Here is a 15,000-nt window from a genome sequence, read left to right on the forward strand (position 1 = left end):
GATCCAGACCTGCTGTGAGACAGGAAACCTTGTTGTGGTGTTTAAAGAAAGACATAGTATATATCACCCACACAGGATCCAGACCTGCTGTGAGACAGGAAACCTTGTGGTGGGGTTTAAAGAAAAAGAGTTTTCATATACTTTTGTATTTCGTGACATCCATGTTTTTGTGAAAACTGAGAAATAAAGTGATAAAAAAAAAGCTATTGTGTGTTAAAAGCTATTGTGTGCTACGTTTTCAGTGCTGTGCCTTTTCTCTGCGTAAACAAGAAGTGAGCTTGAAATGAACTGAGCTGCTCATTTTTTGGGACTGTGAGCTATAGCTCAAAGTTCAAAATATGAGCTATGAACGTGAACTAGTTCATTTGAATCTGCACGAGCTGAACTTTGAGCCAGCTCTTGTGAAGTGTGAGCGTGCACAACACTGTCAGCACCAGCATCTAGAAACAGCACGATAAGGCTCAATCTTTGAAAGAAGTTGACTTAAATTTTAAACAAGAGAAGTTCGCTTCATTCATACGGCAGCCTAGGGTTGTGCGATGTCATCAAAATACCCATCGTGATTGTTTTACAGTGAAACATCAATCAATCAATCATTTTTAATACATGTCCCAGAACAGTTTTGGACGATGGCATCGTCTACTAATTAATTATTTATTACGTTGCTGCGTTGCTGTAATGCCATTTGGCTAGCCGCTGCAATACGTTCACGTTAACAACAGGACAGCTGAGCCTGAGCTTTACATGATACCAGTGGGCTTGAATAGGCTATTAGCCTCTGCTCTGTGCTACAGCACAGAGCCAGGCGACTGAAGTGGGCAGTGGCTGTCACTATAGCAATTTGAATGGCGCAAAACAAATAACGTTAACGTTACAGATCCTCACCAACAACGTGTGTGTGTTGAATTTAACTAGCTGGCAGAAAACTGACTGAATTACTGGCTGATATAACGTTAGATTTGCGTGGGCTTTTGAACCTAATGTAATGAGAGAGAGTTTAGGAGAAATGGCTAGAGAAACGCAGCTGCTGTATCTACCGTATATGGAGAGACTCCAACTTTCACTTTGGAAACAGGCGAGTTAAATTCACAGTTGAAGTCTTGTACTCACTTTGGGTTGAAAACAGGAAAGAACGCGAAGTTTCTTCTTTGTCTTAAAAAGTTTTCACAACAACACAGCCGACTTCTCATGCGCTGGGGGACGCCCCGGCGACATTAAACAAGCGCACCCAGTTCAGAGAAGCACTAGAGCGGAGGAGTTGGAGAGGAGGCTTCCCTGAACTGAACTGGGTGCGCTTGTTTAATGCCGCCAGCGCGCCCCCTGCGCGTCACGGTAAGTGGACCTGGCCTCTTTTATTATTAAAACGGCACAATTTTAATTCGAACAGATAATGAATTACGATGATCCGATGTAGAAGGCTCAGAGGTCGATGGGGGGGTCGGCCCATCACGATGGTCGATGCCATCGTCCATCGTGCCAACCCTACGGCAGCCATATTTGATTGTGGTTAGGGTGTGAAATCCTACCTGGAAGAGAGTGAAGCAGATGGAAACAGCCAAATTAAATCTCCCAAAAGCCTCCCTGTAGAGAAGAGAGCAGAGTTGGGGCAAGTAAACAAAACAAAGTATCTACATTCCTACCTTGCTTTAAGAACAATAAGATTTTAACACTCAATACTAGAAAACGGTGTTAAGATGTATATTTTATATTTTAGAACAGGAAGTCAGCAAAATGAGCAAGGAAATCTGTGTGTGTGTTAGGGATGGGCGCGAGTACTCGGGTACTCGAGCACTCGTTCATAACGTCAGTATTCGAGTAACGTTTCTGCTGTTCGGGTACTCGCCCCACTCCCCACCCCTCTGCTCCTTCTCCTCTTCTCCCCTATTTTCCTGAATCCCTGCCACTTCCTGCTCTCCCTTCTCTCACATTCCCCCTGCTCTCCTTCCCCTGCACCCTCCCACCTCTCCTTCTCTGCCTCTCTGTCCTCCCCCCTCTCTCACATTCCCCCTGCTCTCCTTCCCCTGCACCCTCCCACCTCTCCTTCTCTGTTCTCTCCTCCTCCACATTTCCCATTTTCCCCCCACCCTCGCCCTAATCCGGGCCCGTATCCTACTCCCTCCCTCCACCCTAGACCCTACCTCTACTCTCTGTCCTCCCCCCTCTCTCACATTCCCCCTGCTCTCCCTCCCCTGCACCCTCCCACCTCCCCTTCTCTGTTCTCTCCTCCTCCACATTTCCCATTTTCTCCCCACCCTCGCCCTATTCCGGGCCCGTATCCTACTCCCTCCCTCCACCCTAGACCCTACCTCTACTCTACCTCCCCTGTACCCTTCCACCTCTCCTTCTCTGTTCTCTCCTCCTCTCTGTCCTCTCCCCTCTCTCACATTCCCACTGCTCTCCTTCCCCTGCGCCCTCCCACCTCTCCTTCTCTGTTCTCTCCTCCTCTCTGCCCTCTCCTCCCTCTCACATTCCCCCTGCTCTCCCTCCCCTGCACCCTCTCCTTCTCTGTTCTCTCCTCCTCCACATTTCCCATTTCTCCCCACCCTCGCCCTAATCCGGGCCCGTATCCTACTCCCTCCCCTCCCCCAACCCTAGACCCTACCCCTACCCTGGCTCTCCCTCCCCTGCACCCTCATCTCTCCTCCTCTGTTCTCTCCTCCACATTTCCTATTTTCTCCCCACCTCCCCCCTCCCCTCCCTCCTCCCTCTCCCTCCCTCCTCCACTCTCCTGCTTTCTTCAAATGTTCAAATGTTATCTTTATTCTGTATATTCTTGTTACTGTGTGTTAGCTAGAATCAGCTAGACATACTTTCTGTGAAGCCCTCTGAGACATGCTTGTGAATTAGGGCTATATAAATAAACTTGACTTGACTTGACTTGACTATAGAAGATCTATGCACGCATCGTCATGTGGATCTGGCAGCAACCAGCAGCAAACTGCACGGCCGGGAGTCAAGTCAGCCAGAATGTACAAGTACGTCATCCGCTTTGTTGCTTTCAAAATAAAACGCTTATTGTAACCTTATTTATTTTGAGTAATGCGTTACAGCCACAGTTTCACGCCATAACATCACAACGAGTATTTTGATACAAGGATGCTGCTTCATTCATTGAAATACCTTTTCTCCTCCAACGTGCATCAATAAGCTATTTACTTTTGTTTAAGTAACATTATTTTGAAAGTTTTAACCGGAAGTTTTCCAGCTCTTCCCGAAAATGGTGGCTGGAGATATTCTCCCGAATGAGAAGCACGCTTCTTCATAGCGCACGCCCGATAAAACTCATTCAAAATGTTGCACTAGTTTACTGACTACACTGTCGTTTCCCATAACGTTAGTCACAAGAAATGTGGAGAAAGAATCACTTTTTGGGAGACAATCGCATCATGGTGATCACTATTCAGCAACAATGGACATGTATTGGAAATCAAATGCCTTCGCTTGTTTCACAACTTGTCTGCTCCAAAGCGCTAATCCAACCATCGGAGATACTGTCTAAAGGTAGGCTTTAGATGTTAGCTTAGCATCACCTAATATCACAGTCAGTCCCTCTCCTGACAAAAATGCTCCAGGTAGCGCTTTTTCCATGCAAAAATGCAAACGTTATGTGTGAACAGCCCGATACACAGCAGATTACCCCTGCTCAGACATTACCATAGTAATCACACAGACCCCCCCCCCCCCCGCGCGAGTACTCGAGCACTCGTTCATAATAGAAGGAGAGTACTCGAGTATTTAATCCCTAATTAATTAATCCCATCCCTAGTGTGTGTGTGTGTGTGTGTGTGTGTGTGTGTGTGTGTGTGTGTGTGTGTGTGTGTGTGTGTGTGTGTGTGTGTGTGCGTGTGTGCGCGTGTGCGTGTGTGCGTGCACCTGCGTGTGTGTGTGTGTTTTCTGGCTCCACCGTGACAGATCTTTGTAGAGTGTATTGTTTACAGTGTGGGGAAAACCCCTCCTGTTGTTCTGCTGCCAGTGGGATGATGGCACTGACTCACTCTGCACACGACACGCTCAGAGACGACACATATCAAAGAGGTGACTTCCAAAACGACGTGTCACACAGTGAAATGAGGAAACGGTCCAACATGTCCTCCTCTTTGAGACTGATCAGATCCACCTACAGCCACGCTGGCCGGTTAGCTACCTGTCTGCATCTTTGAGCCTCGACCAATCAGAGTGAAGTTTGGGCCACTTGGGTTGGAGTCTTCTATTTAGAACTGATGTGGTTTTAAGGACTGTCAGCCAGAGAGCGCAAAAAAAACGATGGCTTTAAAGGGATAGTTCACTCTTTTTTTTTTTTTAAAGTCTAGCCCTATTTGCTACTGACCAATGATGATGTTGATTGGTAGAGTTCTTTCAAAGACGATGGGATTTCAAGCAAGACGGTTCAACTTCAACTCACTTCCTGTCATTTTGACACGCGCGCTTTGCCCATGGGTTTCCACGGACACGCCCACTTTGGAGGTTTTACGTGCCGTTAACACATTGAGTGCCAAGGACGTCTCTGGACGTCCTAAAAAAAAGTAACGAGGAGTGCCAAGGACTAGGGATGGGCATCGAATTTCGAATTTTCGAATAATCATTGTTATTATCAAGGTCGACTTTTATTATTGAAATTCGAAATTCAAAAAAAAAAAAAAAAACTTTTTTTTTTTTTTTTTGTGAAATGTTGCATTGTCTCCCCTGATTCTAAGTATAGTCAAATCGCTTGGTTTGAGCAAGTAAAACAATTTTTATAAGCATTTTAAGCAAGGTTTATGGAAAAATGAATGGCGGATGAAATCCCATGAAGAGGGAGAGGGGGTGACTTTGGCACCCCTTTGGCACTCAGACCTGAGCCTACTAAATATTTAATGAACCACTCATGATTGTCAAAACTGTTTTTTATTTTCGAAAATGTCAATGTCATGTAACATGTTCTTTACTTCAGTGGTGCAATGCTTGTTTGAGCTAAAAATCCACAGCAGAAGCTTTTTATATTAATTAATAAAGCCGTAGACTTAGAATCAGGGGAGACAATGCAACATTTCACTCACAAAAAAAAAATATATATATATTTTTTTTTACATTTTTATTTTTATTTTCGAATTAAATTCGAATTTGGCCAGCGAATTTCGAATAGTGTTTTTGCTAGAAATGCCCATCCCTACCAAGGACGTCTGTGGACGTCCTAAAATCATAATTCATATTATTCCATAATTCTGCTGTTTAAGGTCGTACCCAGCCAGTGAGCATGAATCCCTTCAAGGGATCACACGGCGCCACCTTAAAACTCTATACTGGAGCTGCGCCACCCACCTCAGATCCTTTACTTTTGCAGGAGAAAACGGAGAAAGCCGTGATCAGAGAGACACCGACGCATGCTGCAGCCAGAGCCACACAGATTGCGCTGTCCGCAGCCGACAGTTGGCTGCGATCCGAGCCCACAACTGAGCTCCTCCGCCGCTGTCTATCCGCCTGCACACAGCCCCTCCACACGACCACCCGCCAGAAAGGCAGCACCCGAAGCCGAACGGCTAAACCTTCTCCCTCACTCCCGCCTGCCATTTCCTTGTTGCACTGAAATCCGCCCGGGGCAAAAACTGAGGCTGCGAAGACAGACTGAGCGTGTGGGGAGGAGCCCGCAGCTCCGGGGTGGAGAGGGGGGGGGGGGGGGGGGGGGTGGGTCACGCAGGCTGCACAGAACCACACCATGTCACTACATCAGAAAACACCAGCCAGAGTCAGTGAATGCGCTTGAAATTAGAGTATTCATAAAAGTGACTTTATCTTGAAAAGTAAAAAAAGACAGCAGAAAACCCTTGAAAGTGCGCTTTTTTCCGAGACTGTCATTTCATAATGGAACTGTCTAGAAACAAAATTTCTTCTTTGAAAGAAGTAGGAGTGTCCAATGTTTCATTAGAGTCCAACCCTGTTCATATAGCCCTAATAGAAAAAATTCTATAGCTGTTTTCAACTGAATGGAAGTGAATCTGGCACAGGCTCCAGACAATTTTACTGAAGCGCTGTGGCACTCAATGTGTTAAAAGGGCGGCTAGCTAACAAACGACTAAATGAGAGACTGCACTGTTGAGTCGACGGGGATATTATACGTCAATAACGTCACCACTTCAGAGGACGAACACGCAAATTCTCTTTCCCTCACCTGGTTCAGCCCGGGGCAATCAGTGCACAGCAGCGCACACATCAACAACATACAGGTTGAATTTGGCTGTGGTGACGTGACGGGGAAGCCACTACACTGTGTGTAGTTCTGGATTAGCTTATTAGCATGAGCTTTTTACTTCTAGGGCTCGCATTTACGCTTCAAAACTCATGAAAGTGGTCCTCATGTGTGAAGATTATCTCGCTGAACACAGGTTCGCATTTGATTAAGCTTGCGTTGCCCACAGACCTTATTTGAAGCAGCGCGCCAAAAACCCATTCAAAAATCCCATAGGCAGAAACAGTGAAGAACCCGGAAGTCCGGGGACTTCCGCGTTCCGATTACAAAAATACGTCATCCCTGCAGTACTCTATGGGCAACGACTCCTCAAGTGGCCATTCGAGGAACTACAGATTTTAGTATCACTTCCACGGCTTCATCTGGCCAAGACTGAGCTTGCAGTCTAGCCTGCCCCGGACCTGTCCAGGGTTCATAGGAACCCCAGACACACACACACACACACACACACACACACACACACACACACACACACACACACACACACACACACACACACACACACACACACACACACATACATACATATATACATATATATATACACACACACACACACACACACACACACACACACAGTGATGGGCAAGCTACTTGGAAAATGTAGTAAGCTAAGCTATCAGTTACTCTAGATTAAATATAGCTAAACTACATTGAAGCTATCCCCAGAGAAATGTAGCAAGCTAAGTTACGAACAACATGACAAAAGCAGCTTGCTACATCAAAGCTACTGTTTTTCTCACATTGAATCAACTTCATGTCAAAGAACAACTTTCCACCAAACAAATAGGCAGGCAAAAAAATCTCATTTTGATTGTTTATTATATTATAAAATACACTGAAACTCTCACTGGCACAATATTCAAAAACAGACAATAAAACCTGAACGTCTTCTTCATCACTGCCAGTGGCTCCCTCTGGCTCTGCCATCTTTCAAAGTTCGTTGCTGATGTGACTTCCCCAGCATATGACATATTTTGCCCTACCCAGTCTTCATTGCCTAAACCCAACCCAATCAGAGGCAGAGTAGTGCCGGGTCTTGCTGCAAGAGAGGCAAGGATGCTAAAAAGCAAGGATGAGACAACAACACTTGTTGTCTGTCATAATGGAACTGGAAGTGCTTTATTGGCTACACAGGCACACTTGACATTATGCAATGTCTCCTCCTGTTTAATCCAAACCACAGCAGAAATCTCCACTGCGTACTTTGCTCATGGATTTATCTGGCGAGTAGCTTGTAGCTTTTGCGGGAAGCTACAAGCTACTTGGGTCTATAAATAGCTTAGCTACTGAAAAAGCTACTTGGTTCAAAAGTAGTGAAGCTACCACCAAGCTACTGAGAAATGTAGTTAAGATATGTAGCTTCGCTACTTGTAGCAAGCTACTGCCCAACACTGTGCACACACACACACACACACACACACACACACACACACACACACCTACTACTGTTTGATGTGTGTTGGGAATTTCCTCCATACGACACCCACATATAACACATAATTATAAGGAAGTGCAGTTGCGTCACGAGCAGGAAACATGTTGAGTTTCGGCTCCGACATGAAAGGCCGACAGTCAACATCCAGAGGTGAAATATCTGGGTTCTTACCCACGCCTGCTAAATATGACCTTCATAACCACCCTGCTTCACACTTCACCCACAGTCTGCTTCATAAAAATGAAACTAGAAAGAAAGAAATTGCAGACCGGAAGATACGAAAATTCCCCTCAAATCGTCCTCTGTGTTTTGATCTCATCATCAGTCCGTGCTGTTGCTTTATTTAGACTTGAGCCTTTTCACACCTGCCTCATTTAGTTTGGTTGAATCAAACTCAAAGCAAACCAGCTGAAAAACCAAACCATGTACAGGTTCATTCTCCCATCAGATGAACACCAAGGAAGCGCTCTTAGTGATGACTCAGTTGTATATAACTCTTTCCTCAGCTGACTATGCTCCCATAGAATCATTGTGCCAGTGCATTGATCAAATAAATAACTGGATGTGCCAGAATTTCCTACAGCTAAACAAAGACAAAACAGAGGTGATCGTCTTTGGTCCCAAAGAACAAAGGCTTAAAATCACTGTACGCCTTGAGTCTCGATCCCTGAAGCCTAAGGATCAAGTCAAAAATCTTGGAGTTATTATTGATTCCGATCTCAACTTTAACTCCCACATTAAGTCAATTAGAAAATCAGCTTTTTATCATCTTAAAAATATAGCAAGAATTAGGGGATACATGTCCAGACAGGATCTAGAAAAACGAATTCACGCCTTCATTTATAGTAGGTTAGACTACTGCAATAGCCTTTTTTCTGGTCTCTCCAAAAAAGAACTTAGGCAACTTCAACTCATTCAGAATGCTGCTGCTAGAGTTCTAACGAAGACTATAGCTGATCATATCACTCCAGTTCTTAAGTCCTTACACTGGTTGCCAGTGTGTCATAGAATAGATTTTAAAATACTGTTATTAGTCTATAAATCACTTAATGGCCTAGAACCAAAATACATAGCTGAATTGCTCCCACGCTACGAACCGTCTAGACCTCTCAGGTCAGCAGGGTCCAGCTTATTAACTGTCCCTAGGATCAAATCAAATCATGGGAAGGCCGCATTTACCCACTATGCTTCCTGTGCAGTGTGTTCTAAATATATAATCCTTCTATATAATACAGCGCGTGTACGTAGCGGCCTCCCTGTATATTGGGATTGTTTTGGTCAAGATAACCGTAGTGTGAAATGTCATATCACCTTCTTCCACCCACCTGATTGGGCTCCAATTAAGTTTAGCAAAAACAAAAAGTTTGTTTGAGCCGCTCCAGATGGGCGGGGTCGACTGAGTCTGGATGATTCACATAGTGTCGGATAAGCTGTCAATCACTGAGAAATCCCTACTGTGATTGGTCCTCAGTGCATCGACCCCACCCGCATGGCACGCCCAGGAGGTGAAAACCAAGTAACATGAATCATTTGTGAGTGTGAGTGACATGTTCGAGCCAGGAAACCATAAGACACATGAACACGCCTGGTTTCTAAGAACTGGGTTTTGTTGCTTGTTGATTGTCAGGGCTGCTATTGGCTGAGCTAACCAGGAAAAGGAAGTTAGCTTGTGTTTATTTAACACAGTAATGTGGCATTATCAACCAAAACAACCTGGAAACATCCTCCTCTCATTCATGCTCTGTTTCCTCCTCTCCACAAACTTCCTTTGATAAAAAAAAAATATTTTAAACTAAAGTAATACAGATCCATTGTTTCTGTGTGTGTGTGTGTGTGTGTGTGTGTGTGTGTGTGTGTGTGTGTGTGTGTGTGTGTGTGTGTGTGTGTGTGTGTGTGTGTGTGTGTGTGTGTGTGTGTGTGTGTGTGTGTGTGCGTGCGAGAAGAGAGACTCTACACTGTGATGAGTCATTTGTGCCAAAGAGAAAGCGCGTTTCTAAACCGCAGCAGAAAGTGAAGCGCTAAACATAAAAAAACCCAACAGCATCAGATCGACTGTCTGTCTGTCTGTCTGCCTGTCTGTCTGTCTGCCTGTCTGTGTGTCTGTGTGTCTGTCTGTCTGTCTGTCTGTCTGTCTGTCTGTGTGTCTGTCTGTGTGTCTGTCTGTCTGTCTGTCTGTCTGTGTGTCTGTCTGTCTGTCTGTCTGTCTGTCTGTGTGTCTGTCTGTCTGTGTGTCTGTCTGTCTGTCTGTCTGTCTGTCTGTGTGTCTGTCTGTCTGTCTGTCTGTCTGTCTGTCTGTCTGTGTGTCTGTCTGTGTGTCTGTCTGTCTGTGTGTCTGTCTGTCTGTCTGTCTGTGTGTCTGTCTGTCTGTGTGTCTGTCTGTCTGTCTGTCTGTCTGTGTGTCTGTCTGTCTGTCTGTCTGTGTGTCTGTGTGTCTGTCTGTCTGTGTGTCTGTCTGTCTGTCTGTCTCTGTGTCTGTCTGCCTGTCTGTCTGTCTGTCTGTGTGTGTCTGTCTGTCTGTGTGTCTGTCTGTCTGTGTGTCTGTCTGTCTGTCTGTCTGTGTGTCTGTCTGTCTGTCTGTGTGTCTGTGTGTCTGTCTGTCTGTCTGTCTGTCTGTCTGTCTGTCTGTCTGTCTGTGTGTCTGTCTGTCTGTGTGTCTGTCTGTCTGTCTGTCTGTCTGTCTGTCTGTGTGTCTGTCTGTCTGTCTGTCTCGTGTTTCCATTCCGATTTTGCACAAATTCTAAGCAAACTTTTGAAAAGCCGACAGTCTTAAAATTTGAATCAGGTGCGTTTTCATTAGTGAATAAGTAGGTTGTGTGTGGGCGAGCTAGGGAGAGAGAGGAGTTGTCCACATGGTTACTTACCATAAGAGAAGTCATAATTATTATATCTTATACCGTGGTCTCGGTAAATACTCGTTTCTGATTGGCCGGCAGGTGTGCATTAAAACGGTAACGCACACGTAGTCCGGCTCAAGTCTAATCACATGTTGTAAATTCATCTGCTCCCTGTAGGTGTGTAACACAGTGTGTATTGTGTGTGTGTGTGTGTAGGTGTGTGACACTGTATTGTGTGTATGTGTAGGTGTGTAACACAGGGTGTATTGTGTGTACTGTAGGTGTGTAACACTGTGTATAGTGTGTGTACGGTAGGTGTGTAACACAGTGTGTATTGTGTGTGTGTGTGTGTAGGTGTGTGACACTGTATTGTGTGTATGTGTAGGGGTGTAACACAGGGTGTATTGTGTGTGTAGGTGTGTAACACTGTGTATTTTGTGTGTACGGTAGGTGTGTAACACAGTGTGTATTGTGTGTGTGTGTGTAGGTGTGTGACACTGTATTGTGTGTATGTGTAGGGGTGTAACAGTGTGTATTGTGTGTACTGTAGGTGTGTAACACTGTGTATTGTGTGTGTACTGTAGGTGTGTAACACAGTGTGTATTGTGTGTGTGTAGGTGTGTAACTACCAGGGTCCGGCGCGTGTTGTGGTGCAGCTGGTGACAGCAGGCTCCACTCAGACTCACCTGCACGCTCACAGCCTGGTGGGCAAACAGTGTGACAAGGGCATCTGCATCGCCGAGGTGCAGCCTAAAGACTCCAGTATCAGGTCTGACACACACACACACACACACATGCGCACATGCACACACACATGCGCGTGAACGAGCACGCACGTTTACACGCACGAGCACACACACACATGCACGCATATACACACAGACACGCACACACACACACACACACACGAGCACGCACGCACACATTTAGGCTCAAGGCTAGGGGTGCTGAGTAGTTAGGCTGTAGAATAGCTCGTCTTGCTAAACTCTGCTCTTACCTACCTTGTATGTGGGTTTTTTTTTGCGATGCTTGTCTTTTACAAGTTTGTTCAATTTTGTTCATTGAAGGAGATATAAGATTATATTATATAGAGTATATAAGATTATATAAGATTATATAAGATATTATCATTCACTCCTATGATAATATTTTCCCTTTGACCTCGCAATAGTTCCTGGAAGTAAGGTTCTGGATTAAGCAGCGCCATAGAGTCACAGCAGAATGGACTGTTTGTCATGTACTTTGAAAGGGTAGTAAGACGTTTAAAGTATCAAATTGTATATTATCAGCTTTATGTGATGCATTCAAACGTACTTCCTGGAACTATTCCCCCTGCACACACTATACGTGAGTCACATGACCATCAGGCATTTTGAGTGGGCGCCACTCTCTCTTTAAATCACTCTGGATCTAGCTAGACACATTCTCTGTGAAGTCCTCCTATAGAAATAAACACACTTGAACTTGTAGTGGACTAGCCAGGACTACTATTATTGGGCATAAATCACAATTGCAGGTTTACACTTATTGAGCCACATGGATACGTGGCTCCTTTAAAAGACTGTTGCATGATGGGATAGACAGGAGGCCTATAAAGCCTTGTGTTTCCTGCCTAGCAGTCAGTCCTGCTCTCTGCACTGAGAGTAGCGGTCACACAAGCTAGCCAGCAAGCTGCCCTGCTGGCTAGCATCGCTAATGTTAGCTAGCTCATGTAGCTTAGCCTAGTGCCTGCTTTATTGAATTGTTGATAGAACCTGTGGAATAAACGATGCTGGCGTCTTGCTGGATCAACAGAGAACAGACTTGTCTCAACGTTCCTGCGTCTTCTACAAACTTGCCACCAATAATCACCAATAATCACGCTAAATACCATTACGGATAGGGATGCACACATATGCTATGCAATGCTGTGAGAAATATACAATAAGTTGCTGCTGTATAAATAAAGGTTTTATTGAGGAAAAAAACGCATTTGGTATGGCTTGGAAAATTTTGTATTTTTAATTACAATTACTCGATTGATTGCTCGTTAACGTTACCAATGATCGAGTTTGGAATTTGTGGCAAATGTGCATCGCTAATTACGAAGAATACTTTTCCTGCTAATACTACTACCATCAATACTACTACCCCTGATAATACTACTACTACTACCAATGCTACGACAAATGATAATACTATGAGCAGCTAAACATGACACTGTCTGGAGTCAGCACTACAAGAAGAGTTTACTGTCTCTTTACAGTTTTTCTTTTCTTTTCTGTGCTGACGGTAATCTGTGTGTGTGTGTGTGTGCGTGTGTGTGTGTGTGCGTGTGTGTGTGTGCGTGTGTGTGTGTGCATGTGTGCGTGTGTGTGCGTGTGTGTGTGTGTGTGTGCGTGTGCATGTGTGCGTGTGTGTGTGTGTGTGTGCGTGTGTGTGTGTGCATGTGTGCGTGTGTGTGTGTGCGTGTGTGTGTGTGCGTGTGCATGTGTGCGTGCGTGTGTGTGTGTGTGCGTGCTCCCTCCCAGCTTCCCTAACCTGGGGATCCTGCACGTAACGAAGAAGAACGTGGGGAAGGTGCTGGAGGAGCGCATGGTGGAGGCCTACAGGATGGGCTACAACTGTGGAGTCTGCATCCACCCCGATATCGACGCCCTGACGGGGGAGGTCCGCGTGCCCCGCGAGCTCTCCGGTCAGTGAGTGTGTGTGTGTGTGCGGTAGGGATGGGCATCGAATTTCGAATTTTCGAATAATCGTTATTATCAAGGTCGACTTTTATTATTGAAAGTCGAAATTAGAAAATAAAATAAAAATGTATATATATATATATATTTTTTTTTTTTGTGAGTGAAATGTTGCCTTGTCTCCCCTGATTCTAAGTATAGTCGAATCGGTTGGTTTGAGCCAGTAAAACAATTTCTATAAGCATTTTAAGCAAGGTTTATGGAAAAATGAATGGCAGATGAAATCCCATGAAGAGGGAGAGGGGGTGACTTTGGCACCCCTTTGGCACTCAGACCTGAGCCTACTAAATATTTAATGAACCACTCATGATTGTCAAAACTGTTTTTTATTTTCGAAAATGTCAATGTCATGTAACATGTTCTTTACTTCAGTGGTGCAATGCTTGTTTGAGCTAAAAATCCACAGCAGAAGCTTTTTCTATTAATTAATAAAGCCTTAGACTTAGAATCAGGGGATTTTTTTTTTACATTTTTTTTTTTTTTTTTCGAATTTCGATTAAAAGTCGACTTTGGCCAGCGAATTTCGAATAGTGTTTTTGCTAGAAATGCCCATCCCTAGTGTGCGGTGTGTGTGTGTGTGTATTTCTGGGGCGAGGTTGAACTCGTGTACCTCATCTATCTCTTTCTCGTCGATCTTTCTTCTGAAATTCTCGTTGACTTTTCTTTGGATTGAAAAGCACATTGAGATGTGATGAAAGACAAACACATTCAGTCACCATGTGCATTAGCATCACATGTTGTGCATCCAGCAGCAGCTGAAAGCTTCCTTTAACAGGGTTATGATATTCAGTGTTGATCATATATCACACTATGTGGAATCTCATATGTGGCGAGAACAAAAAAACATGGAACTTCACAGAATTGTATTTAACTAATTTTTGAAAATCACCAAATTGTGTTCTCTGCCCCCCCCCCCCCCCCCCATGGTTAAGACACCATGAGGAAACGTCTATGAAAGTTAATACAGAAGATGTGCATCTCTTTAATCATGCATGTGTCTGTCTGTCTCCCTGTCTCCCTGTCTGTCTGTCTGTCTGTCTGGCTCCCTGTCTGTCTGTCTGTCTGTCTGGCTCCCTGTCTGTCTGTCTGCCTGTCTGCCTGTCTGTCTGTCTGTCTGTCTGTCTGTCTGTCTGTCTCCCTGTCTGTCTGTCTGTCTGTCTGTCTGTCTGTCTGGCTCCCTGTCTGTCTGTCTGCCTGTCTGCCTGTCTGTCTGTCTGTCTGTCTGTCTGTCTCCCTGTCTGTCTGTCTGTCTGGCTCCCTGTCTGTCTGTCTGTCTGGCTCCCTGTCTGTCTGCCTGTCTGTCTGTGTGTCTGTCTGTCTGTCTGTCTGTCTGTCTGTGTGTCTGTCTCCCTGTCTGTCTGCCTGTCTGTCTGTCTGTCTGTCTGTCTGTCTGTCTGTCTGTCTCCCTGTCTGTCTGTCTGTCTCCCTGTCTGTCTCCCTGTCTGTCTGTCTGTCTCTGTCTCCCTGTCTGTCTCTCTGTCTCTCTGTCTGTCTCTCTCTGCAGACCACCAGCGCAGTGTGATCATGAATGCATCATCTGTGCAGTCTAAAGACATGGACCTGTCTGTGGTGCGGCTGATGTTCACGGCGTTCCTGCCGGACAGTGATGGAGGCTTCTCCAGGAGGCTGGAGCCCGTCGTGTCCGATCCCATCTTTGACAGCAGTGAGTCTGAACTGAACCCACTGCTAGCTCACGTTAGCATATGAACCCACTGCTAGCTCACGTTAGCATATGAACTGAACCCACTGCTAGCTCACGTTAGCATATGAACTGAACCC

General features: G+C 45.1%; 1 protein-coding gene across 1 annotated transcript in view; it reads left to right on the plus strand.

Annotated features, from left to right (window-relative positions):
* Positions 1-15,000, plus strand: part of nfkb1 (nuclear factor of kappa light polypeptide gene enhancer in B-cells 1) — a 54,928-nt gene that overhangs the window by 17,979 nt on the left and 21,949 nt on the right. The window contains exons 6-8 of the mRNA XM_083652040.1: positions 11,113-11,264; positions 13,006-13,169; positions 14,726-14,884. Coding sequence (XP_083508166.1) covers positions 11,113-11,264; positions 13,006-13,169; positions 14,726-14,884 — 475 coding nt within the window. The remainder of the gene's footprint in view (positions 1-11,112; positions 11,265-13,005; positions 13,170-14,725; positions 14,885-15,000) is intronic.

The sequence above is a fragment of the Poromitra crassiceps genome, assembly GCF_964638095.1.
Source record: "Poromitra crassiceps genome assembly, chromosome: 15".
Taxonomy (NCBI): domain Eukaryota; kingdom Metazoa; phylum Chordata; class Actinopteri; order Beryciformes; family Melamphaidae; genus Poromitra; species Poromitra crassiceps.